Source organism: Engystomops pustulosus, chromosome 10 (assembly GCF_040894005.1).
Source record: "Engystomops pustulosus chromosome 10, aEngPut4.maternal, whole genome shotgun sequence".
Taxonomy (NCBI): Eukaryota; Metazoa; Chordata; class Amphibia; order Anura; family Leptodactylidae; genus Engystomops; species Engystomops pustulosus.
In genome coordinates this window covers 51048106-51061259 of record NC_092420.1, presented here as the reverse complement: position 1 = coordinate 51061259, position 13154 = coordinate 51048106, and the positions used below count along the sequence as shown (strand labels likewise).

At 38.9% G+C, this 13154-nt stretch overlaps 1 protein-coding gene across 8 annotated transcripts in view; it reads left to right on the top strand.

Annotated features, from left to right (window-relative positions):
- KCNT2 (potassium sodium-activated channel subfamily T member 2) overlaps positions 1–13154 on the top strand; it is a 537964-nt gene that overhangs the window by 466598 nt on the left and 58212 nt on the right. For 5 of the 8 annotated variants that reach the window (XM_072126928.1, XM_072126923.1, XM_072126926.1 and 2 more), the window contains 4 exons: positions 1092–1193; positions 3610–3693; positions 5616–5744; positions 9148–9168. In XM_072126928.1, the coding sequence (XP_071983029.1) occupies positions 1092–1193; positions 3610–3693; positions 5616–5744; positions 9148–9168 (336 nt within the window). The remainder of the gene's footprint in view (positions 1–1091; positions 1194–3609; positions 3694–5615; positions 5745–9147; positions 9169–13154) is intronic. The other 3 variants (XM_072126927.1, XM_072126924.1, XM_072126922.1) reach the window with 1 other exon arrangement.

Here is a 13154-nt window from a genome sequence, read left to right as displayed (position 1 = left end):
GAGGTTCAACACTGTGAATAATAGTTATTTTACTGTTTCTTTTTACATCAGTTCTAAGTAAAGAAATTTTGAGTTTATTTTTTAGATTTTTTTTTAAACTTATTTATATTTTTCCTTATACTTTTTCACAAACCCCTAGGTGTATCTCTCATATGATGTTATGGGGAGTGAGGATCTGAAACAAAGTACATTTTGTATGGAGAGCACTCAGCACATGAGCCTTCTCTATACACATGCAGCCGACACGTGACAAACTAATTTGTCACACGTCGATAAGGCATTAATACCAAAAAGGACAAAGGGATTATCATACAAAATGTGTAACTTAACGAAAATAGATATATAAATGCAATGCAAGTATTTTTTGGCCCATAGTAACCATGGTTTCCAGCTCTAAAAATAACTACAATCGGCAAAATAGAGGGGCTGATCTTCTTTGCAGCACCTAATAGCATAAACCTTGGCGCACAGATTCTTTCCATGAGGCCATGGACACTTTTTCAAGGTCACACCAATCACTTTCACCCTCTGGCAACTTCTAAAACTCCCTTAAACCCTGTTGAATTTTACATTTTCTCAGTTTGTAGGGGCTGATTTTTTTTTAAGGTCACAGTTTGCCTGTTTTTGAATAAGTCAAAAGGTAAGAGCTTTGAGGCTTTCGACCAATTAAATGCAATTTTGCTCAGAAGGTCACATGATCATCATCTGTCAGTATGTAGAGGAGGCTGTAAATAATTCATTCTTTCAACATGTGTTAATATTCAAGAGACCTTAATAGTGAACCTCCTGATAAATTAACTCCATTTGACTGGCACCCTAATGAATATACAGTATTAGTATATTGCATATATTTTCAGAAAAATTCTCGGAGCTCAGTGCTAATAATATGCAGGGTTGCAGAAATGTCATATTCTCCCTGCTTTCCTTAGCAGACCTGTCAACAGAATCCAATCCTTCACCAGTTGACAGCAGCTGTTACATCCAAATTTAGACTTATGACGCTCTAAGAGAGGAAAGTGCATTAAGTTTAATCTCGCTAATAATGTGACTTTCTTGTACATAGTTAATTTTTTAAAACATTTTTTTTTCAGAAAGAGAGGGAACGTGGATCTAATCTGGCATTCATGTTTCGCCTTCCTTTTGCTGCTGGAAGAGTATTCAGTATCAGCATGTTAGATACTCTTTTATATCAGGTATTTTATATTAATATAGGGAAATCATATAATTGCTTTCACACAGTTTATATAGAGTGAAAATAAGACGATGATCAAAAATAGGCAACAATTTATTATATTGTATGTTATATGCTGGTTATTTTCTGAATGCCTTTTTAAGGTACCGAAATGTGTACTGTCCCAACATATGTGCACAACATATTTTTGAATCTATCTGGAACATTCATTGTGTAAATTGTGTACAGCGGATCATAGATGTATGATAACAGTAAGATATGACAATCTGATTCACCCACTAGTTGTGGTGTCTTTTAGTTGTGGTTTTTAGTGAAAAATTTGCCAATTCCAATAGAATTAAGAATTGTTTGACACTGTGTTGGTCATACCTGTTTAGCAGTAACTTTTGGATAGTAAGGCCTAATTCAACATTTACTGGAGTTGTACCATTCCGGCAAATAGATGTTATTGTTTGTTATACAATTTTCCAATGCACTGTCAATACCTCAAGATTTTCTTCTCTGCTTGCTGTCATTCTATAGGAAATTTCATTGTCTACTTCCAGTGGGTATATATCTGTCCATGGTCATGTGATGGAGAAGAATAAAAATATATCTTGGTGGTGCCTTACTAAGAAATGGGGTGGACAGAAATCTAGGTATGTGTGTGTTAACTAAAAGTTTACATTTATTATTATAACATATGTAGAAATAATGGATTTTGGGTTACATATATGCATAGGACACCTGGGAAGAGGTAAGTCCTCCCCCAAAAAGTGTTGTTTCTCCATATGTTATAATAAATGTTATCTTTTAGCAAATACATACACACCTGGACCCATTTTTTTTTTACTTTTAAAAACATGAGCATGGACAAATTTCTATCCATTGGAAGCAGACAATAAAGACTTTATAAACTGATAGCAAGCAGAGTTCTAAAAACCAAGAGGAATTGATACAGAAAGTATATTGTAAAATTGCACATCTCTTCGTGAAACAAATAACAGCATTTATTTGCTAAAACTGGACATCCCCTTTAACCTAAAGGCAGTTGTGTATGGGAAATTACTGAACATTTCCAGAGATATAAAAGGAAAATTGCATCAATGCCAACAAGAAATTATGGGCATCAAATAAAAAATGCAAAAATGGCAGCAAGCGAGCTATTCCCCAGGGTGAGAACTAACACTACCGAAGTTACTGCTGATGGTTAGCAAAGCTGCTGTCACACAGCTATAATAATGGCAACACTCTTCAAAACAATTAAAACCATTAAAACATCCACAACGTCTTTCGACACATAGACTATTGTGAGAAAAAGAAATTGAGACGCATTTCAAGACACGGACTGGGCTCATCATCAGTCAGATAAAATGCACAATGACATTAGTTCTTTTAGTTTCTTTTTAAAAAGAACTACGGCATTGTTCATTTTATCTGACTAATAACGAGCCCAGTCAATGACGAGCCATCTCAATTTCTTTTAATTTCAATAGTCTATGTACCCATAGACAGCAGTAATGTTTTAATGGTTTTAAATATATCTAAAATCCAATAATTTTTACTGATGGATGAGGGCCTATATAAATGTTATTTTTGGCTAGAGACGCACATTTCAGCTCTGGATGAGCCTTCGTCTGAGGCGGTCATCCCGGACAGTGGAGCGTTTTACTTCTATTAATTTAGCAAGGACTGGAATTTACTGTTCGGTGGCCATTCTATTACTTGTCACATTACAAGTCTTCCTTGTGCATCACACGCTTAACACTGTGATCCAATAGGCCCCCAATGATATTTTGCATCCAGTTTCTTCTTTACTTGCCCACTAACAATCTCCACACAATGCCTGGGTGAGTTTGACTGTATTTCCTCTGTGTTTGACCAATACAGATTGAACTGTATTTTCTGGGCACCTTACTTATGGTGCCAGGTTTTAATGTAAACATTGTACCAATAAATATTAAAAAATGTTATTGCAATTTTCTTATGTGTTAAGTCTTGTCCTCCCTCCCCTCGCTCTGAAGGGTACAATTTGGTATATACATCAAGCTATCTGAGGCAACAGACCAGGTGCGCTTACCAATACAGGGGTGTCACTTTGACATTGGGGTGTTATTACTACATAATACTCTTGCCACTTTTCGTTGTCCCTTACCCTCCAGTCTGCTCCTATCACTTGGACCTAGAATTGTAATGGTACTGTCACTAATGTGACACAATTCCACCATTAAAAAGGACAACAAATAACTTGTTCCTTGAAATGTAATTTTTTTACATTTTATTTACTTTTTTACCATATGATTTAAATCCATGAACTTGTTTTCATGTAAGTTAATAAGTACATTATAGCGTTTTGTTGTCTCATGCACCATTGTATTATTAAAGTTTACTATTGTACATTTATAGCCCATGCACTAACATTTGCTTTCCTATAACAGTCATTTGTGAAGGATTATATGATCTCCATCACAAGACTGCTGCTGGGACTGGACACCACGCCAGGATCTGGCTTTCTTTGTTCTGTGAGTTTCAAATTATATGGCTAAAAGGCTATTACAGGATTATCTTTACTAGAATAGAAAGAAAGAAACAACAGGTTTGCTTCATGAGTGACGACAAATCTACTCAGACTGCTATATCTTATATATCTAACTTGTTTTGAAGACATTTTTTTCAATAAGTGAAGTTTCAGGAAAGAAGTAAAAAATAAATTTATTAAATGATATATAGTTCCTGCGCCTCAGCAAGGCATTAATTAACTCAAAAAAAAAGCCGGCATAATCACCATCTGTCCATATTTCTAAATCAGAATGGCTTTTTTTCAGTGTTAAATTAACACTCATCTACACAAATGAAGGTCCACAAATATATGTTAATTCATATTGGGACATCGTTTAATTAGTGCCTATAGAAGGGATTGTCAAAATTAAATATTTTCCAAAATTATAATAAAATGTTATTACCTTCCCCCCTTCCCCCAACAATCTAGTGCTACACCTCCAGCAAGGCTCCCAGTCTGTCAGGCAACCAGCAGTTGAGCTATCAAGTTTTGCATGTAGGCTAGGCTACAGAAGTCATAGCAAAGTATTGGCAATAGGTCACTCCATTTAAAGCAGAAACACCAAGTGTTGTGCTTTGCAGATTTACAGATTTCTTATAGCCACATGCAGCCCTATTACCCTAGTTCATACAATTATAGTCCCATAGGACTACATGCAGGTTATGCTGCCTTTACTACAGGCAACTTGTCCCAAACCATAATTTTGAATAAACCAGTGTGGGATAACCGTGAGTTGGCCACAGCATTTATTAACATAAATTAGCATAATGTAAACATTAACCTTGTATTAATGTAAATGTAATGGAAAAAACAAACTGTTATGCTCTCAAGTGCCCCTGTGCTCATAAGGGCAAAGATGCAAGCATAGGGAAATCAAGGAAGATTACTATGCAATACTCTGCCCCATCCCACTTGCCAACAAAATGAAGACCCTTCCAGTACCATCCTGGAGGCCTGACAAAAATATTTTGGGTCCAATGTCGTTCAGATGAACCCCATCAGAAGAGCCCTGTTGTCACCTTCTAATTGATGGTGGCGATCAACCACTCCCCTGTGAGACCTGACAAACCAAGTTAGCTGGGAGTTATGCAATGGACCCTTTCCATTGTAGATAGCTCTCGTGCACCTGGGAATAACCATACCAAGACCACATTGGGAAAAAAGCTTTCTTTGTTAGAATGAACACTTCAGGCCAAGGACACAGCCAAGTATTGTGGCATGCATTTGCATATTTACATATTTATTATAGCTGCATGCAGTCCTAAGACACTTATTTATACAACCGCTGTCCCATAAGGAGGAGGGGTACTGTGGTGTACTGGTTCCAAGGGCCACTTCCACTGTATTTCTCCCTATCCAGTTACCTGAAGTACAGATTTTGGGTAGTTTAGTCAGGAGTGTCCATCACAGTGTGTGTTCTAACTCTTCCCCCCCCCCCTATATTAATATTCAATAAATTAATTAATTTCAATATTACTAAATCCTAAAACAGAACTACAGGTGTTTGCTCAGGCTGCTTTATCGGATATCACTTTGTGACACAATCTCACTGACAATATTGTCTTGAAAAGCTGTTTATCTCATGACACACATGATGACAGGAAAGATATGGAAGAACATATCTATATGCATATTCAAAATAACTAAGTAAAAGAATAGAACATTTGTATGAATAACAATCCAGTCTCATCACAACTTAGTATAGATTTTTAGATATCTTTGTTTTTAACAATGGATAGGTGACATGTCATATTATTGCCATACCATGGCATGCTATTTTAAGCAAATATTAGAGAATCAGCAGAGAAGAGCACATATTAAGATTTATCTTTTCTCAGTACTACATTGAAAATTTAATAAATGTGCAATTTGCTAAATTTTCAGATGAAAATTACAGAGGATGACTTATGGATCAGAACATATGGAAGACTCTACCAGAAACTATGCTCATCTTCAGGAGACATTCCAATTGGGATCTACAGAACAGAGTGCCAAAAACTTACCACATCAGAGGTATATAAAAACTACTAATAAAATAATATGTATTTAGGCAAAGGTAACGTGATTAAAATTCATGTGGATCAGTTATTTTCTATTTTCGACTCCTTCGAGTCCTGTTAGTAATACTGTAAAAGAGGGGATTAGAGCATGTGATTGGAACAGGTTCAGGTACCGGACCCTCGCCAATCAGATATTGAGAGGCTATTAATAGAAAAATGTGTAAATCCTTTTTAAATCTACACCCTCTATATGGTTACTATAGATAGTACTGCATTCAGAACTTTTGGTACTGTGTTTTGTCAGGCAGGTAAAGCTTATTATTATGGGGGGCTAGTAATGAGATATTGCTTATTACATGTGGTAACATGTTATAACATGTGCTAATCATCACATTGGGCAGCTATAACATCAATCATAGTATTGTGGTCCTATTTAACCACAACAAGAAGTTCAGAATTTGAAAATGTTATGGTTATTTTTGGTTACCCTACTGTTATAGTGGTCATTGTAACACATCATAGGAACAATATGAACAGTCTTGTCACAGGTCAGAGATGAACACTCAATGATCTGTAACAATGATTCCACTGTACATGAAACTTCTGAAGCTACAGCACAAATATAACTAGTGTTGAGGGGACGCAAACTGCAAAGTTCAAGTAACACACTTTGCGGGTTTGGCCCAATCTTCTACCCAGTATAGGAAAGCTCAATAACTAAACAGATGGTGAAAAAAAAGTAGAAAAAAATGCCTACTCATTTCTGGCGTACACTAAGCCCTCACAGAAGTGCACGCCTGAAATTGGTAGGCCATTTTTTCCACCTTTTTGTCACCATGTGACATACCGCACACATCTCTCTGGTCTGACTGAGGCGACCTGCACATTTGTTTGGGATGATCGGTGAGCTAAAAAACCTTTTCTATTTTTTGTCAACCATCTACCCCTGGTGTTAATGCCCATGATTGGCGCTGGCCCTGATTGCAGGCATTAACTCTTTAAATACTGCCATCGGCCTTAAAATCACTGTGGTGCACTCACCAACAGAAACATGCTAAGGGTGCCATCATATTCAGGAGGATTGTCCCCAATTATGCCATTGGGAGTGGTGACCCTCCCCAAAATGGTCACGCGATGTTACTGGCAAGGGTTTGGGTTTGGTACCCGAACGCTTATTACTAATTATACCACATAAGTCCTCTTTACTGTTCGATCATTCACCACCCCCTAATAACAGGCGGATCAGACTGGTATTAACTCATTTTGTGTCTCCTCCCAAGCTGTAGATCGACTTTCATATATCAACCTTTTCACAATGATAGATATTCCACTATTATTTCACCACAGGTTCAAGATTAATGCAAAGATGAAAACACAGAATATACTGGCTGGACTCCCTGCTTAATATTATGTACACTACAGTCATGGCCATAAGTTTTGAGAATGACACAAATACTATATTTTCACATGATCTAATGCCCTCTGGTTTTTATATGTGTTTGTCAGATGTTTTTATCACATACAGAAATACAAGTGCAATTATATTAGGAGTAACAAAATCTTTTATTGACAGTTAGAATGAGTTAATGCAGCAAGTCAATATTTTCAGTGTTGACCCTTCTTTTTCAGGACCTCTGCAATTCTCCCTGGCATGCTCTAAATCAACTTCTGGACCAAATCCAGTCCATTTTTGCAAATTAATGCTTGCATTTTGTCACAATTTGTTGGCTTTTGTTTGTCCACCCGTCTCTTGATGATTGACCACAAGTTCTCAATGGGATTAAGGTCTGGGGAGTTTCCAAGCCATGGACCCAAAGGGGGAGTGGCGCAGAGGCTCTGAAATAATTGCAAATGCTAGCTTATTACTAGCTTTTGCGATTATTTTTCCCAATCCGCCACCTTCACGCCAGTGGGGCGTGAAGGGGCGTGAAGGGGGGGGGGCGCGGCCAGGCGTGCGGAGGGGCGCGGGGCTTTACTGTCCTCGCGCCTGCGCACTCGCTGCTGCCGGCGACTTTTCATACAGATAAACACTGCGCTGCTGGCAGCCTGATACATCAAGAGGCAGAAGTATCGGGCTGCAAATTTGCAGTGGCGGGGCTATCATATGCTGGCGCACGAACGCCAGCGTATGATAAATATCCCCCAAAATCTCTATGTTTTGTTCCCTGAGCCATTTAGTTATCACCGTTGCTTTATGGCACAGTGTTTGAATTCCTTGATGATGTGATCCATTGTTGACTGATGTGCAATCTTTCTAGCGATTCTAGCTATTCTCTTCCCTGTTAGGCCAGTTTTGTGCAGTGCAATGATGACTGCACGTGTTTATTTAGAGATAACCATGGCTAACAGAAGAGAAACAATGATACCAAGCACCAGCCTCCTTCTTACTTAATCTTGACAGATTGATCTCCAGCCCTGTCCTCATCAACACCCACACCTGTGTTAATGGAGCAATCACTGAAACAATGTTGGCTGCTCATTTTAAGGCAGGCCTGCAGTGAAGTTAATATGTGTTTTGGGAGAAAAAGTTCATTTTCTAGGCAAATACTGACTTTGCAATTAATTGCTGTTAAGTTGATCACTCTTTATAACATTCTGGAGTATATGCAAATTGCCATTATAAAACCTTATGCAGTAGACTTTGCAAAAATTTACATTTGTATCATTCTCCAAACTTTTTGGCCATGACTGTACTTTAAGGATAAGACACGATAAGCATATGAAAAAAAATGCAGCCTCCTGAGACACCTTCTCCCCGACTGTGGCCATTTTTAGGGCCACGAAGACCTAGTCCACTTAGATGTCGAATGTTTTGAAAAAGTGGCAATTTTTTCAATGACTTATTCTTTGATATGCCTTCTATAAGTTTTGTTATTTTGAGATTATTGCCAAGCTATTCTCATCATTTGCCAACCTCATATTTTTAGTGCATTTTTTTTAAAACAAAAATGAAAGACACACAGACCATTTTTGTAGACAAACGGCTAAGAAACTGATAACATAATGATGACACAGAGACTGCTAAACTGGACAACAGATCTCTTGTTTGTTGCTAGAGACAAGCACTTGTGCACATGAAAGAAGGTTGCCCATTAACTCCAATACTAAGCAGACACAAAGAGAATGGCAGATATCACCTCAAAGGTGATAATTCTTCTTCATCTGACATGACTTAGTATTTCAGATTTGTCCTCAGATGTCTTCACACCTCAGTGTACCCCTGAAAATATCACTGGTCACATTCACATCCTGTTTTGCATTGCGTGCATTGTGACCCTCACATCTATGCAGTGGCCACAAATCCCTCTATAATGTAAATCTTTTTTTTTTGTATGAATGTAATTTGTCATTTGTTCTTGTCTTGACTAATGGTATAAAAGATCTCTGTGTCTGTTTTCCCTCTTTTTCTATGTCAGTCTCGAGAAATGGCCTCACAAGTAAGTTTGTTTTGTCTTTACTCTCCTGGTGTTTTTTGTGTTGTCTGTTAGAATAGTGTTTTGCATTTGAGAAATTTGATGACATTAGGCCAGTGGTGACCAATCTTTCTGCTGGCTAAGCCGTACAGTGAAATGTCACCCATAGCCTATCGGGTGGGGATTAGAGGGCAGTCACTGAGGCATAACAGTAGACTATAAAAATTAGATCCATGCAAGTATATTAAATGTGTAAAAGTCCCAATAACTTACAGTATAAATCTTCAGCATATATAGTATTATGCCCAAAGAGCTGGAAAAGACAGGTATTTTCTCTTTCTCTTCTTTATATACAGAGTAGAGCAATATTGCAGTACACAGCATGTACAAATTACACACATTGAAACATTGATTTGAGTTGATTCTTAAATTTTTTTTGGAAAATCTCAAATAAAATTATGAATAAAAAATAAAGACATGATTACAAACTAAAATATCATCTACATCTTCTGAATGCTAGAAGTTTACAGTTTCAGGATACATCCTTGGGTAATATGCACACAATAGCTTCTATTGGCCAGGAGCTGGCCGCCATTGACTTTCATTACATCGTGTTCCTCGACCGTGTCTGACCCGGATGGCCGTGCCATACTATAGAGCAGGTTGTATTCCTGCCTGGTTTTGCCATACAGCCCCTAATCTCCTATGGTCTCAAACTTACCCCTGTTTGCTGGCCATTTTAAGTACACGGTTGTGTGCACTTAGGCTTGTAGAGAAATAGATAACCTGCATTCTGTAGATTACTCATTTTATTACAGTAGTGATATTTATTACAAGTGCTCCTGTTTCATACTGGATTCACTAAATGGAAAATGAATCCTCCCTTGAGTACAAAAAAAACAGGAATTTTGACATCAAATATGCTGTACCCTCAATGAGTTGCAACATAACATTACACATTGAACATCAGCCAGTCTCACCAGTAACAGCAGCATAAGACAACCATTCTGTAATTTTTATAGACACCTTAAAGGAAATCTACCATCAAAATTCATCATGATAAACCATGGACACTTGCGCATAGATCCAGGTACCGTCACTATGTTAATCTTCTTATATTTCTTATCCATGGCCTCCTTCCCTCTAAAATCAACTTTTAAATTATGCTGATGAACCTGTTCTGCTACACTAGAACCTCTATGATCTGGCTTTACAGAATGTTATACTGTCTCACACTCCCCCTGCTCCCTCAGTACTGAGATTACAGCAGGTAGTGCTCACTTCACAAGTCCTGAAGAAGCAGGGGGAGGGTGGGACAGTATAACAGTGTGTAAAGCCAGATCATAGAGGGGTTATGGTAACCCCTTACAATCATTAGCATGGTGGACATATATAAAAAGATTAATATAGTCATTGATGCTGCTACCCTACCCATAATTCTGTAATGTACACTTTCCTACATTTTAGAAATGACATGAGGAAGGCATTATGGGCAGTATATGGTTTACAGGCACTATTTACAATTGTATTTAGTCCACACAACCTACATTAACCTAACTTTAACCAGATTCCAGCATTGAGAGGTTTGTATTGACTAAAACTAATTAGTGTAGTCTGGAAAATACATAATAGCATAATGTATGGTGCCACCATCAACATTCAACCCACAGTATAACACAGTATAACATTGCCACCCACAGTTTTCTCATAGAAATATCATATAGAAGATACTATGGCCCGTTGTGCTCAGAGATTGCTAAACCACAATCTCCACAATAGTACCATAGCCAAGCAGGGTTGGACTGGCCCACAGGTACACCAATGAAATTATTGGTGGGCCCTGACACATTTCGGCCCCTTCTTACCTGCGGCACCTGCTGCATCTGTGTGGTGAGGCGCAAAGTGAGGATGGCATCACTGTATGCAGGTGAAGATGAGATCTGCCAGGGAACTGGAAAGGTTTGAGTATGTGTTGTTTCGTTTTTACAGTTGACACCAGCAGACGAGGGCCACAATATGAAAAGGGGGGGGGGGGGTTGAAAGTAGCATAAAATGAGGGGAACATGAGGGGCCAGGAGGGGAGATGCCACAATTGCCACAATATGGAGGAGTGGGGGTTGGAGGGTGTCCACATATGAGTAGGCTACAATATTAAGGGGGTATATAGTGGCACATTATGAGCTTGAGAATGAGCTGATAGGGGGCCCATGGGATGAGATGGGGGAGGGGCAACAATATGAGGAGGGGATGATATGAAGGGGAGATGGGGGCCCACAATATGAGGAGGAGATGGGGGCTCACAATATGAGGAGAAAATGGGGGCCCACAATATGAGGAGAAAGTGGGGACCCACGGGATGAGGGGAGTCAAAATATGTGGGGGAGATGAGGTGTCACAATATAAGAGAGAGATGACATGTTCCACAAGATGAGGGGGGGATGATGGAGGCCCACAGTATGAAGGTGAGATGATGGGTGTCACAAGGTGGGGGAAGGCAAAATATAAGGGGCAATGAGAGGTCGCAATATGAGAAGAAGATCATGGGGGGGGGGCACAAGATGAGGGGAAGATGAGAGACCACAATGAGGGGGAAAGGAGAGGCCACAATATGAAGGGTATATAATAGGGCCACAATATGATGGGGAGATGATGGGGCCAAAAGATGAGGGGGAGAAGACAGGGGGGCCATAAGATGAGGGGGAGATGAGAGGCCACAATATGGGGGAAGATAACAGGATGACAGTGGCCATGATATGAGCGTCTACAATATGAATGGAGGGGAGGGAGCACAAAATAAGGAGGGAGTGAGCAGCCAAAAATGTGAAGGAAGGTGAGGGATGCCACAATATGATTGGGAGTTGAGAGACCACAATATGAGGGGAACAAAAGAGGACACACTATGAGTGCTTGAGGGGCCACAATATAAGGGGCCAGAATATGAGAGGCCAGAATATGAGGGGGAGATGATGGGGCAGAATATGAGGGACTGATGAGAAGCTACAATATTAGGGGCACAAGAAAGGTCACACTATAAGGGGTTGAGCGGCCACAATATGATAAGGTAATGAGGGGCATGATATCAGAAGGAGATGAGGGGCTGGGCCACAATATGAAGGGTCACAAATTGAGGAGGAAATGAGGGGCCACTATATTAGAGGGAGCAGGCAAATGCAAACATTGAGTTTAATAAGAGGTCTTGCCTTATGTCTATATTCACACAATGCGATTGAGTTGCATATTAAAATGTATTTCAAGCGCAACATGGAAAAACCCTTGTTGCTTCTTACCAAACAACTGCAGTTGTTGCTACTTAACAGGCATTTAGCTCTAAACATTGCTCTGGAAATCAATTTTAAAATGCAATTCAATTGCATCTTGTGAACGTGGTCTTAGGCTGCGTTCACATTGTGGGGGTTATCTATTTTTAGCCAGGAAATTTTAGCATGTCTTAGTTTTGCTAGGTTTTTTAACCTGTTTGATTTACCATTAGAGGTTGATTTGTCGGGCAGTTGAGTCTGTGGGGTTTAGCAACTTTTGATCAAAAACGCGCACGAAAGTCACAAAAAAGTAGCAAACTCTTCTGCAACCCCTTCTAAAATTTTTCTTATGCCTGTGCAGAACTGGCGTTTATTTGTGCCTTTTTTTTTTTTTATTATTTCATTGAAAGTAATGAAAGAAGTCATACATACAGTAATATATGATGAGCAGTTTACATGTCTATCACTGATACATAAGTAGTTGTGCTAGTTATCAATAATGCTGGTTAGTAAGGTTAGAACATGTATATTGGTGGTTCTTCGTTCAATGGACGGACAACTTAAAGAACCGGACTCTTGGAGTACTAACCGGCCTAAGTTAAGCCCAAGGTTTTGATTTGTGACTTTTTTAACCACGATTGGTGACAAAATTGTGACTTTTTCATAGGTTCATGTCTGGATCTTAAAGTAATATCAGGTGCAACACTGAACAATTCTTGCACTGATAACTTTGCTAAGTGATTGGAAAAATTA